This window comes from Nestor notabilis, unplaced genomic scaffold (assembly GCF_000696875.1).
Source record: "Nestor notabilis isolate BGI_N333 unplaced genomic scaffold, ASM69687v1 scaffold3865, whole genome shotgun sequence".
NCBI classification, from domain to species: Eukaryota; Metazoa; Chordata; class Aves; order Psittaciformes; family Psittacidae; genus Nestor; species Nestor notabilis.
The window spans coordinates 67,879-90,489 of NW_009930535.1; the positions used below are offsets into that span (position 1 = coordinate 67,879).

General features: G+C 38.9%; 1 protein-coding gene across 1 annotated transcript in view; it reads right to left on the reverse strand.

Moving 5' to 3' along the window:
• Positions 1-22,611, reverse strand: part of UPF2 (UPF2 regulator of nonsense transcripts homolog (yeast)) — a 56,952-nt gene that overhangs the window by 30,287 nt on the left and 4,054 nt on the right. Inside the window, exons 3-9 of the mRNA XM_010015431.1 lie at positions 20,205-20,365; positions 18,996-19,193; positions 16,910-17,059; positions 9,066-9,169; positions 8,474-8,559; positions 1,941-2,049; positions 573-686 (exon numbers count right to left, since the gene is read on the reverse strand). Of these exons, the coding sequence (XP_010013733.1) occupies positions 573-686; positions 1,941-2,049; positions 8,474-8,559; positions 9,066-9,169; positions 16,910-17,059; positions 18,996-19,193; positions 20,205-20,365 (922 nt within the window). The remainder of the gene's footprint in view (positions 1-572; positions 687-1,940; positions 2,050-8,473; positions 8,560-9,065; positions 9,170-16,909; positions 17,060-18,995; positions 19,194-20,204; positions 20,366-22,611) is intronic.

Genomic DNA, 22,611 nt, shown 5'->3' on the forward strand with positions numbered 1-22,611 from the left:
GCTAGCCTGGAAAGCCACCAAATAACACTGCACAAGGACACAATAAACTTCAATGCACATCTAAATTTTATTGCATTAAGTTAAGCAGCAACTGAAAATGAAGAGAGCTTTGCACTTTTCAGTATTTTATAGATGGAAGAAAACCAGAAAGATAATCAGATAATCTTTTTAAGAACTCAGCTTCAATACCTGAGCCAACAAATTATTCCTACATGAAATGATCTTAACCCCTGAGTCTTCAAACACCTTTATAAAACAGGCTTTTAAAACCCATTTTTAATCTGGGACTTGACATCAAAGCTAAGTTTGAACGTTTATCAGCATGCAAATTGAGATGATATGCCTGGTGATTAGTGCTTTCCAAAGCTTTGGTTTGTTGCTCAATGAACAAAAGCACCTGCTAAAATGGCATATAAATCTCTCCTTGCATCACTGAGAAGCTTTCCACCCCTAATGCCTCCCTCTTACTGTTCTGTTCTCTGTAAAAACATTCATTGTAATCAACATAATGAAATCTTTGCAATGCATAGCAGAGCAGTAAGTAGCAATGTCTCTACCATCACAACACTAACCTTTAAGCAGTGGAGAGTATCGTTTTTGGAGAACATCTTAAACTTGGTAAGCTCACCAATGAATCTCACAGTTTTATTCTTTGTTTCAATGTTGATCTGGTCCTTTTTTCTTACCTAGGGAAAAAAAGCATTAGAACTTAGGCTCTTAAAAATACCTACCTCTTAGACATTACTTCAACCCAAATGTGTGTCATAAGCTTAGGAATTCGGCAATGTTTGCTATTTGTTTAGTTCCTTATGCTGTACCTTTAGCTACCATCAGGTTTCCTGAAAGTCTCTCTACAACCTTGTTTCTAACAGAAGCTTTCCAATTTCTTTCCCCATCCCTCCACAAACCACCCACCACACATCAACCCGGCCAACCCCCTTTACCACGCTGAAGTAGTGGTTATGTACTATAGATTCTACATTTTTAGAATCATTAAGTAGTCGCTAAATGAATAGGACCACCTAGTCCCTAAGGAAATATTAAACATTGACAGCTTTTTCAAGTCAGGTTTAATAAAGCCCAGACTTCCCCACAACTCCCCTTTTCTTTTTTTTCCTTTTAAAATTACTGATATCCAGTATTATTTTACTAACAAAGCACAAATCTGTATCTACATCTAAACATAACCCACAAAATACAAACCTGTATTTCTCCCCAGCAGAAATAGCTTTTCCTGAGTAAAAACAGTTACCTTCAGATAGTTAGACTTAAGTCGTTAAGTAAGCAATTCATACACATTTTGAATGTCAATATTAGAAAGAAAATCACAACAGTGATGATTCCTTCACTGGTTTCCAAGTTTTATGCCGTATTTTTATGCCATATAAAACTTGGAAACCAGTGAAGGAATCATCACTGTGCACCATAACCAATTTGATTCATAAACATAGAACTAAGTGAAAGAAACAACCCTGAAAAATACATTTGTGAGGAAAATTTTGGTTGATAAGAACTGTAAAAAATAACTGAATTAAGCACTACATTACAATAGTAAGCACTAGATTACAACAGTAACCTTGTAGCAGGGAAAGTGTTGTTCGAATAGGTCAGTTCTCATTTTAAGGGCAAGTTACTAATTCACAGAACAGAAGACTCCTTAACACAGTTTGGAGCACAGTTTAATCTTTGCTATTTGTTTTAGCTGTTGTACAGCTCATTTTAATAAATATATACAAACATATATGGTAAGTTGTAAACCAATTTTGTGTTTAAATATATAAATCTAGTATTTGAGAACAAATTCACTCAGATGATAGAAAAATATTCACTGAATTTCAGAACTAGCACCTCCATAATATCAAATGTTATTTATTCCCCAAAGGATGACTGTTGCTAGATTGCTTAATTTGAATGCAGACCACTAAATCAGCAAAACATACATGAAATCTGAAATCCCCTTTCAGCATGGAACAAAGATCCTCTGCTACATCAGACATACAGGGATGCAATGTGGCAACCAGCCTTGCGTAAAACGGTAGCAAATCCAACCTGCAACAGAGGAGATTATAAGAATAGACAAGTAATTCATAGACAAAAATGTGTTTATGTCTGTAAGTATGGTTACACTTTTACTTGTGAAAGGAATGAATGGGCATATACCAACAGAACTACTACTACATGCAATTTTCTGGGCTCACACTTCCAACTGCAGTATCATTCGAAAACAGCAATACAAGGAGGTACGTTACCCCATCCTATTGGAATCCTTCACAGCTCATTTGCTTTCAAAACTACTGCCTCGGGTGAAATGCTAAACACCATCTCAGCTATGGAATTTGACCTTTAAGAAATTACCAGAAACAAACAGAATCCTGATCCCTCACAATAAGGAAAATGAAGAATTCTTTACAGACAACTCCATTTGCTACTGCTTTTAGTTCTCTTCTCTGAGTCTCAGCAGACGTAACCAGGAAGGTAAGAACATCTTTATTTTTAAAGCAGTGAACTTCTAAGGGAATGTAGTGCTTATTCATAAACCAAAGGTCAGCAGATGTGTTGTGGCAACCCTTTTCCCCAAACCTCAGCTGGTATTCCCACAAACTGCAATCTCTCAAAGTTTTCTATAGAACTTCCCTTATTTTCTTTCTCCCTTGCTTGATTACGTGCCTTCATACCCATTCCACAGTATCACGTTTCCCTTAGGGAATTTTGGAGGGCAATTAGTGTTCTCCTTAGATTAGACTTTGTTTCGTTCCATCAGAGACTATCTGGTTGTAGAAATGGGACAAATGCCCTTAAACCTGGTTTAAGGACACAGAATATAACAAAACTGCTTTGCATAAATGTGCAGGTATCACTTTCAAATGCAGAGAAACCAAATGCACTCTGAGGCCTCATAATGTCATTTAACAAATTGAAGAAGGTATTTTTGGTTTACTTTCAGAACATATGTAAATGCTGTAAACAGATGAAGCACAGAACAAGTTTTAAGCAGAGAAAAATATCTCAAATTTGCATGCTACAAGTGAGAAATTGCCTGTATGGGGAAAAATGGATCTTGAATTTACACTTTATGAAGGATTAAGGTTTTCCTTACTGCTAGGGAGAAGAAAATAAGAATAAAGGAAAAGAAGAAATCTAAAAGCACAGATTTTAGCTTCACATAGATCTTGCTCTGGCACAAAGTAAAACCAGAAAATCAAGTCAAAACCAAAGCATACAGAACTGCCTCACCTCTCCTTTCTACAGCTATGTTACTAGAGCAGATTTCCAAGGTCTTTAATACCCACTCACAGCAAGAGGGCTAATTATGTATTTAATTTGTGGATCAGAAGCATCAGAATATACTGCCTGAAAGAGGCACAGCTAAGCAGCCTCCTCATAATCCCTAAAACTCCTGGTGAAACATTACAGGTACCCCAGTTACCTATTTAACAGTTTTCATTCTCTCTTGTTAATCGATAACTGAAGCAGTATTTACATTTTTCAAGCCTGTTGGAACACACAACAAGTCAAGGGTGACTAGCCACAGCAAATTACTATGATGTTATTAAGCATTTAGCCATTAACTCTCAGAGAAGAAGTGAAAGTCTCATTATTTCACACACACACAAACAAAAGCTAAACTAGAGAAAGGACTTGGGCTGAATTGAGGGGCTTTCTGCATGGCACTTCTTTTAAGACAAGTAGCAGAAAGCTTATGCTGAACAAGTACCTGCTTGCTGAGAGCTAATAATTTCATCTCTGTAAACTGAACATACCCAGGGGGAAATTAAAGTCTTAGAGCACATTGTTGTTATTCCCTCACACAACACAAAAGGTTTCTTCATGAGGATGAATACTAAGATTGAGTGTTTTGAAATAGGTGAAATATAATAAGGAAAAGCCTTGGGTGAATTACTGTGAAATTGGCAATTGGAGATGGAATCCGCTCCCTCTCACAGGGGAGACAAAAATTCCTGTTCAGAAATGGAGAGATTGCAGTACCAGTGGCACCATCTACTGGTACCTGCATTACGGCTAATCCATGTTTTCTGCTTTCTCCAAAAGCATTTCTTTTTTTTGGGAAGTGGGGCAGAAATTAACTAAGATGATCACAAAACCCATGGTGTTGTTTTCTCTTCCTGCTCTTCTACGTTATGAAGCAAGACCTAGCATCAGTAAACTATCACAGTAAAAGAACATTACTTCTGACCATTGCCATTTTGGCCACATACCTTGGGTTGTAATCCAGTCAACTCTGGATCACATAGACTGCACTTCAGTGAAATATTGAAGAGCACATCTTTTAAAACCCAAACCCCAAAACTTTGCTCAGTGAAAGTCCTAACTGCAAACTGTCTAGAATGGGTGCACCCAAAATTTTATACCTAGGAGTGAAGGGGGCATCTTGGACATTTATTAACTGGGATTCTACCAGAAAGACAGCTTAAAGAATGAGGCAACAGAGCAAGAACTCCTGCCTCACGAGCAAATCCAAATCCAGATAAATGCAGTGTATTCTCTGGGCCTGAACAGGTACAAAGTGCCACCCACACTGCTCAGTAAGAATGATGCTGTGCAAGTGGCATGTTATCAGATAAGCACTTTTTGCTTTTGTTTCTTAGCTGTGGCATAAACTCCTTGATCTCAAGCACATCTCTTAATTTTATCACTGAATGAGACAGGCCATTGAAACACTGATAAGTCAAGTTCAGTTGAACAAAAAGGACCTTGCTATGGAGGATTCTCAGGGTAGAGAGCTGAAAGAAAGCAGATACAGAGAAGTTTTACAGCTTCTGAGTTAAAATGCTCAGAATTATTTAACACTCAACAAGCAGCCAACTTCTGAATTAAGAACAACCAACGATAATGCTAAAAAACTCTGCATGATGCACAACAGATCTCTTGCTAAATCAAAGTGCAACTTCACCGTGGATGGGGATGGCAAAAAACATCAGAAGCCACAACAGCTCCTATCTGCTGTTTAGCATTTGTCTAGAATTGCTTAGAATTTAAGGCCTAAAAAAAAGAGATTTTAAACTGCTCATACTGAAGTTGAAAAATTCAGCAAGATTGCAGTATGCAGCTAAATAGATGTATGTGTATCTGTACAGGAAGATAATGCAGTTAGATAGGAAAGAAAGCAGTGAGCAGTACGTGTTAAATCACTGCACTGTCACTTTAGTGCAAACTACATAGTCCTGAATTAAAAGGCTAATGTTTAGTTTTAAACCAATTTTCCCCTGCAAACCTGAAAGCCACTTGTATGCTAGCAGTGAAAAAAAATATCTTTTTAACAGGCTTTCTGTTCTGTTGAGCTGGAGGTTCAGATCACAGATGAAGATGTAAATGCAATCCATTCATGGTGTTCAGCAGAGCAGTGCAGTGATGTATTCTAACACTAATCCACAGTTAGTTGAGGGGAAAAAACCATCATTTGTCAAATTCAGTTTTCTGTCTCTGTATTTGTCCCAGTCAATCCAACTCTAGTGGGAGAAAGAAACTCCCCAGCAATACTGCATGATGATTTTGACTTTACAGTGTCTGCATCACTCCTCAAGCACGAAACCAGTTTCGTGCTTTCTCGGTAAAATTGTTGTGCCTACACACTTCCTAAAACTTTTCTCTCGGGAGAAGAAACAGAACTTATTCTGTTATTGAAATACTTTATTTCGGCTGGTAACATAATAGCTAGACTTCAATACCATTATCTGATATGCTTGGAGACTAAATGCTTTTGGAAAACATACTGCTTTATCCACATCCTACAAGGACACTGTTCCTCTGAACCTTTCAGAAAAGAACGCCCAAAAAACCTCCTAAAGAACATAACCACAAAAAGCTTTCTTCTCCCATGGTATCCTGGAGAGAGACTGCAAAAACTGCTGGAATTTATAGTAAAAACTCGGATGCAACAACAACAATGGAAGGTAAAGGCATGTCATTATGGCTCAGTGAAGAGATACACAAAGCAAAACCATTGTTAATGCAGAGAATACAAAGCTTAGAAGCAGTGTTTTATAATTGTCTGAATCAATTTGTAGCATTTTATAGCAACCATTAGTACCATGTGCCATACACACACCTGGAGTTTTTCCTGCAAGGATTATAAATGGTGATTTCAAGACAGAAAGCAGAACTGCTCCTTTACCAAGTGCAGGAATAAAGCTAATGCAAATATGAGGATAGACTGCCCTTTAAAATCATGTGCATCTATGGGCAATTCAGCTGGTACTTCCAACTGCAACTGTTTGTGGCTCAGAACAAGAAGCTCAGTCAACATCCTGATTCTCCTGCTTAGTAGCCCAGAGATGGGCATCGCTACTGCAGACAAAAGAACAGGCAAATACATACAACTGAACTTAAGATCTTACACCTGGAAGCTGGAGTATTTACTAGTCCAGTAGGTCTCAGAGCAGAGAGCAGAAAAAGATATTAAAAATAGAATTGTGCATGAAATATCAATACTTCTTAATAGTAAGAATTAATATTTAGAAGAACAATCATGAGTAATCAGCTGAGCCATTCATTTCAGTATTAGTTCTAATCATTAGAGAACAGAACTGTCATGAAGACAGTAGCTCCTTGAGCCAACCACACCATCTATTCTAGTCTGAGTTCCTACATAAAAACTGTACTAAATGGTTATTCTTTTTAAAACAAATTTGTAGGATAATGGAACTACCATTGGGAAGACAATAAATCAATGGCAATGTTAAGATTATACATGTTCCTAATACAGCCTGATCGAAGATACATCTTTTTTTTACTACTAAAAAACCCTGGGAATTTAACTTCTGCTTTCGTGGTATCTGTGCAACTACACTGCTGAATTTACAAGCCATCATGTTGTTGTTCTTTGAAAGTATCTCTTTTGCTGTGCACAATGTCAACAAGTTCCTTCAGGCCGTTACCATATAGCCCACTTCAGTGGATTATGCAAAGAAAATCATGCATCTTCAAAGAGGTTCCAAGAGTTTATGATCAATTTGAGCAATCTCGAATCTACACCACCAAGAAGAAATACAGAGCAGTGGTACAAATATTACTGTATGTTCACAGAGCAACCAACAAGCCACTTCTATTTTGCAAAAGGGAAATCCATGGAAAACTCTCTATTATGGTAAAGATGGAGACTAAAGTCTAAGTCATCTGCTGATCTACATTGCTGTAGATGTTCTAGCCTATGAAAAATGTTCTTAAACTGTGTTTTGATGCATTTCACGATTAACATTTCTATTTATCAGCCTGATGGTATTTCCTCTATATCATAAGATTGGGCTAAAGAGCACCTTGTTAGACGTAACACAGAAGATACTCAACTGCCCGTCTCCTCTGTCAGTTATTCGTATTTCAGGCACAATCAGGCCTCTGTCAAAGTCTCCAAAGATTGAGGTGTCAAACCCATAATTTTTTAGAGAAAAGAATACATAAAGAGAAAGATTATGTGCACTTCTAGTTGCAAAAGCTAGTATCAATGTAGAGTCAGGTTAATGCATACAGTCAGCAAACAAACCACTGTTTATACCCAGCAGAGACAGTAAGGTTACTAGCACAGTAGATGCTTATTACACATGGGACATAGAAATAAGCTAGATTTAAGGTTGAAAACATGGTGCAAGAAGTGATTAAAAGTAATGAAAACAAAACACCAGAGCCTGTTTATTCAAAGCAGTCTACACAAGCCTTGAGAGCAGACACTCTAAGCATGTTTCCCCCCCACTGTTAAAAGGAATGGAATCAAAATGGTGTGAACTCTTAATAGGAAATCCAAGGTGATGATGAAACACTGAAACTAAAAGCAGCATCAAAACAACCTCTCAGGAGAAACAGGGCAAGGTGGAGCAAGAAAAGCGACTCCCTCATAATTGCACCTATTTAAATTGTGTCTCTTTAAGGTACAAGTTTACCAGAAAGGAAAGAAATATATTATTCTTCCCATGAATTTGAAAGGTTTATTTTAATATCTGCACTCATTTTGGTAAGCAAAGCTCTTTTTCTAAGTGTAGGGTCCTCACACAAAGAGAAGCAAGGAGAAATAGCAAAACTCTACATGGACAGACCTACGTGGACACAAGAGGACAGGCTATAGGTGTTACACTTGCCTTCTCTAAACTAGCTGGCCTAAAACCAGCTCTGCTCCAGAAGATACAAGATACATATTCTAGAGGATACACATTATAACAGCTATGAACTACATCAGAATAAACATATCACAAGAAATCCTCCTTCCTGAACCACATTTTGCTCTAACTATTCACAGGCTCTTACGCAAAAGAAGTGCAAGTTCTCTTGAACAAAATACATCCTCCTTCTTTGCGACAAGGTAAGTTTTGCTGCTGTTTTCAAGTGTTTCTAGAAGTGCACCTCAGAAATGAACAAATGCAACCTGGAATATACACTGGTCTTCAGTAACTTATACAGTTACAAACCACATACATATATTAAATAACCCAAGGGTGGATCCATCTTGTTCTCCTTCAGTTCTTACCTTTGCCTAGGAACTATGAAAAGTGCTCGTACGAGTTTTCTTCTGTTGGCTTTTGTATTCATATTCATGCAAAAATCCATTGCTGCCTGTAAAGAGGAAAGTCAGTGGAATACTTCACCTTTCATGCAGTGGGGGTTTATTTAAAGCAATATAGCATGCTTTTCAAAAGCATCTTTTACAGAGCTATTCCTGTCACATGCAGCTGTTTTATTAACAGCTATAAACAAAAACTTTCACTTTTGTCTAGAACTGGCATAGCTACAAAACAAGTCCAGTTGATTCTTTGAATCAACACAAGGAAGAAAGCAGCTTTACACATGCAGGGAGGGATTTGTCAGGGAGTAAAGGGAGAAAATAGGAAAGAGCCATGTCTACTTGTAAAAGAAACTAACATAAGAACACAGGCAAACAAAATCAGTATCGTGGTATTTTGGCAATTACTGATTAAGTGAGGGGAAAAAAAGGTTTCCTCCAAAGTAATTACTTTAAATATAATTCAGCTCCTGCCAGGCTCAAAAGCTTCAAATCTTTACTTCTGATCTATTTCATCTAGCATTATAACTTTAAGAGTGGATAAAAATAAAAACTATACCTTGTCTATGAGGTCTCTGTTGACACAGTTTGGAAGCTGCTGAAGAAAAGCATCTACTATAAGTTTTAAATGAGATCCAGTACTGGCTTCTTCATCCTCTTGTTCTAACAAAGTGAAATAAATAAGCAGCACACATCTTTAAGCTATGAAATATTACAACTCATCATCATATCCCCCAAACACAGTGCATTTGTAATGTTTAGTTGTTAAATGCTCATTCACAGATTCAAACATATATATAGTAAGGATGAATATAAAAATACTTGAATGAAAAAAAAAAAAAGAATAAAAATTCATTGATTGCCTATGCTGACAAAAGTCAAAAGTATCACCTTTAAAACTTGTCTTCCCCTTCATGAAGTTCCTACCTCCTAATTTATACTGTCAGGTGCAACAACAAATCTATATTCCTAGGAAACAATGGTAATTTCTTTACATGATAAAAAAAGGACCACAAGAAGACCCAAACATGGGGGAAAACAAACTAAACCACCTTAATGAAACTGTGAATTCTACATTTTCTGTATGTTTGTCCTGCAGGAGAAACAGAATTTTTGATCAAAAACATCCGTTAAGGCTACTCTTTCACCCAGTGTGTTCTGGAGATCTTTTCAATTTAGGCTGTAAAAGCTAGAGGCCGACCCAATTCCTTCTGTAGTGCTGAAACCAGAGGCTAGAACCATAAAGCAACAAGGATGGAGGGCTGATCATGCAGCAATTGCATGGCAAGTGACAACTTGTTTTTCAAGCAGATGCTTCTGTGTAATTTGCAACACAGGAAGCAGCAACAGTGACCTGTATCTACTCATTGAGTCCCTAACAATACTCAAGTAGAAGACTGCAGGACAACTCTACCACTGGAATTCAGCTTTTCTGACATCACCTATGAAGACCTCACCAAAGCAATGCCCCTCTAATTGCAAAATTTGTGCTATGCTTAAAGAAGTTTTCCAGATTTCCTTGTTTCCAAAGCAACACAGAAGAACACTGCTTCCTGAAAAAAGAACATGATGAAGCTTCGTTTTCTTTCAGTTTGAGGATGCTCTCCAGTAACAGGAATACCTAAGAAGTATTTAAAAGGAAAACAGACTTCATGTGGTGGAATTCACACCCAAGTAAACTACAAATAGCCAACATCAGGTAAATTCCTTATGTCTTTAAAGGCTGCATGGTAAGATAAATCAGCATGAAGACTGAAGTTCCGTTTTCAAGTTGCAGAAAGGAAAGAGATAACTGAGATGCTACATGGCAGGACTTGGTTTTGGAAACTGCTAAGGGCAGGGCTTGATCTTAGGTAGAGAAGTGCTAAAAACTACTCCAAGGAGCACTGCTAGCTACCCAGCCTTGAAGGTGGTAGAGACTGAAGCAGATGGCATCACCTCTTCCTTGGCTTGCACAGGCAACTAGAAGTCAGAAGAACAAGAGAGAGGGTTCACTAAGAAAGGAGTTCCAGATGCTCAGCAAAAGAGGACCATGGAGTTTTAAATGCTTAATGGAACCCTGACTCTCTCATCATCCTTATACTCACAGCTCACTAGGATGCATACAACAGCTCAAACAAGACAATTTTTAGCAGCAAATCTCATTTTAATGCATTCTTCCATTTAGGTACTTACAGCCACACCTTCCTGTCTGCCTCTAATGTTCTTCTATCTTCCCCTTTTCTCCTTTACAGCAATTAGTTGTCTCACCTCAATCTTGTATGCAAACTGACTCAATGCTCTTGAAATCAATTTAAAGAGGTCTTTGACATTTTCAGCCACTATTTAAGGCAATCTTTCAAGAGTCCCTGTTATCACATTGAAATTCAACAGTTCCCAAATGTATCTCCTCCTTCACTAGTCCTCTCCTTCACTGAGAGCTAAAGATGTTTTCACACTGTATTTCTTTCTCACCACAGGATGTGGATCCTTTGTAAGTGGAAAGGCTCTTTTGTAGTACCTAAAGCAGGTACAGGAAATGAAATGGTCACGGCTTCCAAGCATGGATTCTTGTGAAAAAAATCAGTTAATTTCTTGCTTTGCACTTCAATCCTCTTGAGTTCCAGTCTTTCATCAGCAGCACATTTTAGAAGTGCATTACCTCTCCTAAAAATTCACTACAAGTAGTAATGTTCAACAATTAGTTAGACTATTTGTAATGGTCTATCTGATCTGCAGATCAAATCACGCAGCATAATCACTGTAGAGACCAAAAGAAGAATTAACCTTTTCTTTTTAAACACCTTTCTATTTACCAGAAATGAATGCAATGATGCAGTTCCCAGGGAGCAGAACTGAGAAAGCATCAGGAGACACCAAGCACTTACTGTCATTCTCCTGCAACGATTGGTGCCAAACATCTTCTGCTTCCCCAAAAGTAGTTGTCTGTCTTCCCCCCTCCCTACACACCTACCTTCTGTGAAAGCCCTGGCTCCCTTCATGTCAACATCATCTTTTAAATTTTACAAAACTATAACCTTGCAGAAGGCTTTCTCCTAGAAACCCCACTCTGCCTGAAACCTTCAGTCTATTTTGTATAGTATCACCCAGATAATGGAAATAACCAAAGTGCTTTTGTAATGCCTGGAGCTATTCCTCTGCGAGACAAGGTTCTGAAATGGATTTGATGATGCAGGAGCCCTCCCATTCTGATGGTACAAACTAAGACCGTGAGTAAATAGTTGGCTGGATCCCCCTCTCTGCACAACACTTGGCATAAGCATTATTATTAAACATCTTGTTGAATGAAAACCTGAGGAATGTGTTCAGAATCTAGTCTCACAAATTAAAAAAAAAAAAGATTTATTAATTAATACTTTTAGATTTGCTTTTAAATTCCTGCTCTTCTGATAGGAACTTTGCTAGCCCTGTAATCACTGTAGCAACGTTAACAGGGTTGTCTTCATACTCACTTCTACACATCATTTCTGCTGCTGACCAACCTCACAAAAACAGGCACTAGGTATGTATTAACATCAGATGACTCCTGCTCCCGGTACCCTGGGTGGCTTCCACCCTGGCCATTCCTTATTTAAGAGCTTTGTCTCCATTCACACAGCTTCATGTTTCACATTTTATCTTCTCTGTTAAAAACAACCTCAAAACTCACTTCTTTCAGCATGTTTGCGGTGACTATTTGCAGCTCCGGTGCTATCTGCTCCCTCTCTCTTCCCTGAGCATATTGAAAATAAGAAAATTAAGATTCACTCAAAGTTAACACAATAAAGAAACAAAATAAATTAGCTGAATTCCTGGTAAACAACTAAGTGCATCATGGAAAACTTTCCTTTTATATGGCCTACCTTAAACTTAGCTGATTATAGTCTCTGACCTTTAAGAAAAAAGTGTAGAAACAAACACTGCACTGCTGTGAAGGGGAGACCTGCTTTAAAAACACACACTTGGAGAAACTGTCTTGTCTCCCTCATACTGGGCTTGCTCAGCCTGGAGAAGAGAAGGCTCCAGGGAGATCTTAAAGCAGCTCCCACTGCCTAAAGGGGCTGACAAGAAACCTGGAGGGGGGCTTTTTACAAGGGCAGGTAGTGGTAGGACAAGGGAGAATGGCTTTAACCTGACAGAGAGGAGATTGAGATTAGCTATGAGGAAGAAGTTCTTCCCTGTGAGGGTGCTGAGGCGCTGGCACAGGGTGCCCAGAGAAGCTGTGGCTGCCTGGCAGTGTTCAAGACCAGGCTGGACAGAGCCTTGGGTGGCATGGTCTAGTGTGAGGTGCCCCTGCCCATGGCAGGAGGTTGGAACTGGAGGAGCTTTAAGGTCCCTTCCAACCCAAACCAGTCTGGGATTCTATGATTCTATATTTGGACAGGGAGAAAAGACTGAAGTGACAGAAGGAGATGCAGAAGTTACAAGAGGTATGTAGTATCCACTATGTGACTGGATTGTCTACCCTATTTATCCCGTTTCCTGCCCTGTAATTTACTTATTCCCTCTGCTAATGAAATCCACGCTACCAAACTATCAACAATACTTAAAACCACTTTTCTTCATCTTGGGCCTTATGGGGTTTCTGAGCTAAAGCTGTATTTTGTAGCTGAAGGACACCCAGTTTTCCTAATTTCAAACCTAAGAGAATTTTACTTAAGAAAAAGCCTGGAAAAAAAGAAATCTTCCAGTTCATTAGACAGAAACCCATCACAGAACTTGAAACAGCTCCTAAATTAAGATTTTTGTCAATTCTGTATATCTGGTGCTGCCAACTAGGGGTGTTCAGAATTACACACACACCAAAACAATCATTGCCTTTCGCTTATGTTTCAACAAAAGTAATGCTCACATGCTGCTAATTTACAGCCCAGTCTTCCAGCAGAACAAGGAGTTACCAATTTTATCTATCTTAATTTCCATCTTTAATTTCTGAAGCTACTTGCCATTACCAAAGCAATTTGACACAGGTATGGAATTCTCAAAGACACTAAAGTCTCTACCTGTCTCACAAAAAATAAACTAATGAGCAAAGACAAGCAGGAAGCAGCAAGAAAAAGCCTCCAGGGTGAGCCAAATGACATCGCCTTCACAAGGTAGAGAGAAAAAGGCTTTCATAAAGGGCTGGCTGTTTAAGGAGAAAAAATAAACTCCATTCTGACATATTTTAGATTAACCTTTCAGATGAAAGTATGTTTAATGCCTAGTCAACAGCTCATTTAAAAACAGAAACTAGTATTGACTGTTGTTAATATATGATGATGAAACGTTCTACAATCAAGAGCATCCCTCTAAGCTACTATACACACTCAAACTGGTATTGCCTCCCAACGAGCTACAGCTACAGAGAGGCTGCATGTTCTATGTCTGATCTCATCTCCTGTTACTCCTTCCTCACTCGTGCAGGATCTCACTCTCATGTTAGTTGGCTTTGTCTCTGTATTTGGAATAATCTTCATCTTCCTCCCAAGTCAAGAATCCCTTCCAAAAAAATCAAGAAGGACATACCCACATTCCTGTAGATGTCTATTGACAAACTATTCTGGCTTATCTAGCAGGCTGTGAGCAACCCAGAATGAACTGCTCTTTTTCCCTTCGATTCCAAGAGAACATCCATGTGTACCACCCTTACAGACAGCTGGAACCAAGCTCTTCACCAGTTTTCCCAAGATCTCTGACCAGAGGATAACAACTCACTAAAGGTGAACATCCTGCAATTAAAACTTCACATCTTACCCAGCTGAATGAGCTGATGGGTACTCAGAGAATAAAGTAAATAAATGGAAGGGAAAATTCGTTCCAAAGAGGATATGGCTTTTTGTATTCCAGGTCTGGATAAACAAAGATAAAACCTAAGAAAATACACGACAGCGTTATGCTGACAGTTTTCCTTCCAGGATGAGTCTGAAACAGTCTGACTTCAGAGCTCTCCAATTTCTTTGCATCTGTGAGGTGCCACACACCAGCACAGTTCCAAGTTCAGCTCAACTAACTTTCAGTACACAAGAATCATCCAATTTGAAGCTCCGTATGCCCTAACTAATCCCTGTGGTCAGCTGAGTCTGATACATTGAGGATTTGTTCAAGCCACTCCATGCTCAGACCCACAGCTCCAGGCATCAGCTTGGTTCAATGAACCCATGCTTTAAACACCCACATACAGTCTTTGCCAGGGCCTGAGCTTATTTGCTTCCACATGAGCTTCACGGCTTGAAGTTCTGGCTTTAACTTCTTAGCTTTTAAAGCACAATGCTGTTTCAAGCAACAGGATTCCCTACCAGAAGGGGCTGTTAGGGAATGTGATGTGCAAGAGCAGCCTTAGCTGCAGGGAGCATAAAATGCAATGTCATTTTGATGCTTAGGGGAGTAAGGAAGGGCTTAGGGCAGTAAGGAAGGCATGCAGCAATCTCACCACCCGGGATTTCAGGAGAGCAGACTTTGGTCTCCTCAGGTATCTGTCTGGTAGAGTATCAGGGGATAAAGCCCTGGAGGGAGGAAGGGCCCAAGAAAGTTGGATAATATTCAAGTATCACCTGCTCCAAGCTCAGAATTGATGCAACTCAACAAAGACGAAGTCAGGCAAAAATGCCGGGAGGCTTGCATGGATGAACAAGCTCTTGGACAAGCTCCAACACAAAAAGGAAGCCTACAGAAGGTGGAAGCAAGGACAGGTAGCCTGGGAGGAATACAGAGAAACTGAGCACACCGATCTGGTTAGGAAAGCCAAAGCCCTGACAGAATTAAATCTGGCTAGGAACATCAAGGGCAACTAGAAAAGCTTCTATAGGTATGTCAGTGGTAAAAGGAAGACTAGGGGAAATGTGGGCCCTTCTCCAGAAGGAAACAGGAGACCTGGATTCCTGGGACATGGAGACTACTGAGGTACTCAACAACCTTCACCAGCAGCCTCAGCCTTCACCAGCAAGTGATCCAGCCACACCACTCGTGTTGCAGAAGGCAAGGGCAGGGACTGGGAGAATGAAGAACCACCTACTGTAGGAGAAGATCAGGTTCAAGACCACCTAAGGAACCTGAAGGTGCACAAGTCTATGGGATGTGATGAGATGCATCCAGGGGTCCTGAATGAACTGGTAGCTGAAGTGGTTAAGCTGCTATCCATCATATTTGGGAAGTCATGGCAGTCTTGTTAAGTTCCTGCTGGCCGGAAAACGGGAAACATAACTCCCACTTTAAAAAAGGGGAAAAGGGAGGACCTGGGGAACTACAGGCCAGTCAGTCTCATCTTGGTTTCCTCCTGGAAACTATGCTGAGGTGCATGGACAATAGGGAAGTGGCTGGTGACAGGCAACATGGCTTCACTAAGGGCAAGTCATGCCTGACAAATCTGGTGGCTTTCTATGATGGGGTTATGGTGTTGGTGGATAAGGGAAGAGCAACTGACATCATCTACCTGGACTTGTGCAAAGCGTCTGACACTGTCCCACATGACATCCTTGTCTCTAAACTGGAGAGATGTGGATTTGACAGATAGATCAATAAGGGAAAAGGAATTGGCTGGGTGGTTGACAGCTCAAAGAGTTGTGGTCAATGCCTCAATGCCCAAGTGGAGACCAGTGATGAGCAGTGAAAACCATTCTATGATGATGACATTAGGAATTCCTTAGATCAGGCAGTGTTTTCAGTTTTAAGCCACAGAATCTCCAGCCAGTGGACTCCAGAGGTGATTTTCTCCCCCCCACATTCTAGGCACAGAACAAGTCTCCTGCTTCAGAAATGAAAGAAAAGAATCTGCATAGGTCCCTGGAAATGCAAAGCAGCAAAACCACTGTGTTACAAACCGTGCTCAAAGACAGTGCCTCACTTGCTCCTCTTAATTTGGCTTTTAGCACCCGATGCTGCTTTTCCCACTATTCATTACCACTAAAAGAAAAACTTGTGATTCATAAGAATTCTTAAGAAACATTTTTCTGGTTCCCCTGCAAAACTAACACAGCCAGATTTCCATAGGTTTTGTTTGCAGTGCTTTATGCACAGTCAGAGGTCAGAATTCTTAATCCTGCTATGTAAAGCCATAAGACAAAGGCAGAGCTGACTCTTGCACTTCGAGAGAAGTTTAAACCAGAAAATACTTTATTAGTACCCTAAGCACATTTGATAAGAAAATCATTTATGCACATTCTTCCTAGTCACTTTTCAGACCACTGCCTTCACATGTGATTATCTTTAAGAGCTAAAGGAATCAGTAACTGTCGCTACATAAACCTCCATATAATACTTTTCACTTGCTTCTGAATGTCGTTACAAATGTTTTTTTGACCACCATCCTAACAGCTTCTAGCTACTAGTTTCATAAATAAATCATTCTTCTCCCTGAAGTTTATCTGCTGACTAAAAATCATCAAGCTCAAAAAACAACCCCAAACCAGAAAACAACAAATAATTCCTAAATCCAATTCTTCTTACCTTGCTCATCAAGAAGCTTTTTTGTAAGATCTTCTGCCTCATCTCCACAGTCTAACTCCAGGGGATCATCATTAATATCCAGGTTCTCCAGCTCCAACTCCAAATCCTCACTCCCAGGTGCTTCCTTATTATCTTTGGCATCTTTTGAATCTATTTAAAAGTTAAGTAGAAATATTAAATTATTAAATACATGAGGGCATGATTAGAATACAGGAAGACTCAACGTTACTAAACCTGTGTCTCTTTACTGTCTTAGTCTTGTTAAAAGGAAACAGGCAAAGGATATCTACTTCTTGAGACTACACTGTCATCTGTCAGGTCTCAGTGGTTTGTGATCCTTCATATAGCTTTACTCCTACACCTGTGTCCTGGGTTCAGGTAAACCACGACAGCCTGAAAACTGCAAACATTTACCTACATTGGGGTTTCTAAGGATTGCCAACAGTTCTTAGTGCTTTGGTTTGCTCTGAACTGTACCTGGTACATCTTTAACGGATGACATGCATACATTCAAATGGAACAAGATATGCAGAAATGTAGCAATTTAAGTCCAAAAGTGCTTAAAATGGATAGTGAGGCCATCACATGGGAAGCGCAAGCAAAAAGAACTTGCATACTGGGAAGGTCAGATAGAAAAATACAACCTTCAAAATAGGATCAAAAACATTATTAAAAAATTGCCATTTTCAAAGATAAAACCCCTAAGTGAATGTTCGCACTGCATGCTCTTCATACCTCAACTGAAAACAGAACTAACTAAGCAAAGCAAACAAAGCTTTTACACAGACTGAGCAAAAAAAGCAAAAAGCAGAACAGGAGGAAGATACTGATGATGTGTTATATAGAAGGTCAAATAAAAATCATATTTTCCTTGAAAACTAATAATCTGAATCTCTAGATGAAGATTCTGAAAGGAATAGCTAATGTTTTTCTTGGACCACAACACTGGTCCACCAAAGAGCATTTTTTTCAAGAGATTACCAGCTACAGCATTTTGTTACTCTTTCAGGCCTCCTTCAAACCTCACTTGCAGACTATGCTTTACAAAAAAATAGCATTTTCAAGGCAAATAACCTACAAAAAAGTGACAACTTCTAAACAGTGCACACATTATATGGAAATAGCCAACTCACAAAGCAGGCAACCTGGTTAGAATCGGAGGGTAAACTGCTCTGGAATGGACCCTGGTGAGGTCCCTAGCTCAAACCTTTTGCTCAAAGTGGATAAGCAATGTATTGGCACCAAATTTCTCAGGTATTTTTTTGCAGTTGTCTTGAAAAATCTATTAAAACAGAGATTACAGTCTCCCTGAGTGAGCTGCTGCAACACCTTATTATCAGAATTTAGAAAATCAGAAAGAAGGCCATGAGCTATGAAGTTTAAATTCCCTTCACACCCAACACTGACCTACTGCACATGCAGTAGGTAATCATGTAGTCTCTGTCTTCTTTGGTATTTCATCAATGCCAAAACACTGCTTTGATGCAAATATGCATCTTCTGCTACACTCTGAGCCAGTGATGGCGAGTATTTTTTTATCCCACTATAACTAAAGTCTACCAATGCCTGGTTGTGAACCTGTGTCCAAAGTGAGGAACCCTCCAGACCTTTAAATCTATTGGAACTTTACACTGACAACAGTTAAGACACCATTAACAGTTCAGCGGAAAACACAGAATGAACACTAACGTCTTTCAAAGATGATAAACTTTCAGGTTTCTCACAGCAAAGTTAGTATTTACTGGCATTGGTTAATCTCCAATTATTTTAAACTTCAGCATTTATCAATATGAAAATGCACTGACTTTTTGTCTTCTTCAAACTAGCTGCAACCACTGACAATGCACCCTGCACTGAGAGAAAAGCATCAGAAGATAACGTTTGAAATAAGGTATAAATGCTGTAATTCCTAAAGCAGATTATATCCCAGATACAATACCTATCCTACAGTTTCTTCCCTAAAAACTCATCCAAACTGGTGTAGTGACTTGATCACCACAAATTATTTCATTAGAGACTCATTACTTTCATCAGATTTGCATATCTGTTGGACAAGACATCTTAAACACTCATTGATGCATTCTACCTCTTGATTCATCTTTGCCAGAATCCTTGTTCTGGGAACATTTTTCATTATCCTTAAACAAAATTGCTGGTACAAAAGCCTTTAAGTCGATGAGATTCTCATAGAAGTTTCTGGCATCTTCATCTTCCCAGATACCCCCCTCCAAGTCATATTCTCCAGGCTTTCCTGGTGTGAAAATATCAATGCCAGGTCCATGTTCTGCAGAAACAGTGAAACCACAAGAAAGTTATTTACACAAATCTTCTAAAGGGAGGCACCTTTAAGGATTAAAACCAAAATGCTTTTAGAAACATTTATTACCACCACTGTTTCAACTGAAATACTGCAATGTGTACTTTAAAATGCTTTTAACTACCCAATTGTAATATTAGATGCATCCATAAGTTATCTTAAAACTGTAGATTTTACATCGGTAGAAAACACAGTATCAGGGTAAAAGTCAAATCAAGTCAGTCAAGTGAAATCAAGCAGCACATTATGTGGTTTTAGAAAGGAAAGATGTAACAGGCTTTAACCACATTAGCATAGAAAGTAATCATGGAGTGTGATGAACTGCACCCCATGGTATTGCAAGAAGAGAAGTTTAAAAATAATAATTTTAAATTTAGAGGCATTCAAGAAATACTTTTTTAAAGCTCAAGATCACTTCAGACAAAAGGCGCACTCTACAACATCTCTGAATCTAAAATGTGAGAGTTATTAAAGCATTGAACAACTCTACCAGTTAACAGCTGCACTTCTTTGGAGGTCTGAGAGCCACCTGGTGATATGTCTGGCTTAACAATATGTTCCTGCTCAGAACATCATAACCCAAAGTAACTTCAAACCCATTTTTGAACAATATCAGATTTTAAAACTCTAACATATACAGTCCTTTAAATATTTTAAAATGCATTAAATTAAATGGAAATGATTACGTGAAAATAATTTTCCATTTATTCCTATATTACCTGAAACAAATCTAAAGGGGTATTACTCAAGTTACCATAATGGCATACGTAACATGGCATATACAACAGTTGTGGTTACATGTTAGGTTTAATTACTTTAATTAAAATAATAATGTAATATTCATTCACTGATATCTTTAAAGGGGAAAACCTAACTAAAAAGAAATCAATGGAAAGAACACATCAGTAAGAGGGTTTGGTTGGCTTTCTCACCACATCCAAACCCAGTATTCTCTACTTGCTTTAGAAGGCTTCCTACCCTCAGGTGCTGGTTTCTCTTGGGGAAGGTCAGGCATATTTTCATCCAAAAGATCAGCCAGAGACTGAGAGTTTGCCAACAGCTTCTGATACGACATTGCAAACTCCTCATACTGCTTGTGTCGATCTTCACTCAGCTCTCCTTTGGAGTGAAGGATGCGCCTACAAAATCAAAGTTACAGTAAGACAACCTTTCTTCTTAAAATCTACCTGAGCTGTGCTGAACTACTACCAATTTCTGTGAGCAGGGCTAACCTTCCCTCTTTGTGAGAATTCTAGTTTAGACCACAGTAGAAAAAATTGGAGCAACACAATTTTTCCTTCCAACCAACCATACTGAATTACTGACTTCAGTATCATTGAATTCAGTAGTTACAGAAGCAATAACTTCAGTGTCCAACAAGAAAAAGTAACTTATTTTGCAATGATTATCCTGTAATAGTCCTGCAGTATGAAAAAAGACTTTTGTAGTAAATTAAAACATTCAACTTAGATGAAAGCTGGATAAAAGTTGCTTTACATCTGTAACAATGCATTTCCATCATGTTCAAATGATTCAGTGGGCAGTCATTGCTAGAAGGCTCAGACAACTTGTATGTTAAAAGCAGCCTGTTCATTTCCTGACAAATCAAGTTATTTCAAGGCTATCAGTCCAAATGAAGAGCAGTTTGGGGTTTTTTTCCACTTGCTCTGTGTTTTCTTTTATGAAAATATCCATACTTATTTTATATTTCATTTTTAAAAGTGAAACCTGATCTCAAAAGCAAGTTGCATTTGAAGGAACATAATCACTGCTGACACATTTTCTTACCAAACTTCAATTAAGGCCATCTTGGATTTTAAACAAAAACATCAAGAACTTTCAGTAGTTTTAACCAAATATACAGAATAAGGTAATCTTTACTAGTACAAAGCCTGCCACAGAAGACTAATTAAAGACTGTTATCCTTGATTTTGGGATAACTAAGAATAAGCCGGTTGCCCATTACCAATGTTCCAGTTTCTCCTCATCTTGGGCTCCTGCTACTGCGAAGATACAAATAAGCTCAGATCAAACATGGGTTTTCAAAAGAGAAAGCTTTTCAAAGGACAGAATGAGCTTGCCTAGCAAGATTCCAATGTGTTTTACAGTAGCTTGAATAATGCTGGTAACATTGGACTAACCAGCTGTAACCACTGACAATGCACCCTGCAATGAGACGAGAGCATCAGAAGTTTGAAATAGGGTGCAAATGTCCTAATTCCTAAAGCAGATTGTATCATTACATTACCTTTAGGCTTTTATTAAGCAATAAGTATACTATCATGTTCTTGCCAAAAACCCCGAACACCTTATGGCATAAAAATTCCAGATCAGTTTAAGCAATGTAAGTTGACGGGTATCAATCTTGGCTTTTGCCAGTTCCAGGTTGACCGTAAAACTGAAGTCACCTTTATACACAAGACATTCGCAGGGTAAGCAACAAAATCCCTTATACCTGCTCAGAACCAAACCCTGGCATCAATGTCTTGCTAGAGGGCAAGAAGCTGTAGTTCTATTTCTTGTCCCTCTTACAAAGACACACCTATGTAACACGTATCACCTGCTCCTGCAAAGCAGAGCAAGAAAAATTAACTAATCAAATAACCCCTGACAATTTCTGAAGCACAGTAGTTCGGTTTGGATTCAGGAAACATGTGAAGTGCCCATTCACAGCCTTTGCATGGACACAGCTATCCACTGCATACTTACTGTGAGTTTAAAATATAACAGCAGCCTCAAACAGGAGCACTGAAGCTGTGCTGTTATTAAAAACCAAAAGAGCAAAGTGCTGTAACAACAGTACAAGAGCTTCAGTTCTCGGTTTCGGTTCCCAAAAGACAAGTGTTAACAAATTCAAGGAAGCTAAAGCATCCTGAGCAGATTTTAAAAGCACAAGTGATTTTTAATACGACTAAAAGTACAGCACACGGTACTTGTGTTATTGCCTGTCTCTTCAGAACTTCATGCAGTGCCACAATACAAGTTCAGCAGATTTTAAAACACATCCTTAATTTAGACCAAAGCAGTTCCCTTTCATATCTAACACTCATTTCTGAGAACTCCCAGAATTTTGGAATCGAGTGGTTCCTTCCAGTGACACAGCCTGCACAGTTTGCTGTGCCATTTAGTTGTGTAACCAAAAGACCACCAGGTTTTATTGTCAAAGCATAAATCAAGGTAGTTTTCCCAATTATCCACTTGCAGAAACCCTTGTGTCTAATAATGCTTTCATTCTACCTAAATGATTCAGTAGATAACACAATATTAAAGCACTGTTGAGGTTAGAATCCTATCACAGAATGGTTTGTGTTGGAAGGGACCTTAAAGCTCATCCAGTTCCCAGCCCCTGCCACGGGCAGGGACACCTTCCACTAGAGCAGGTTGC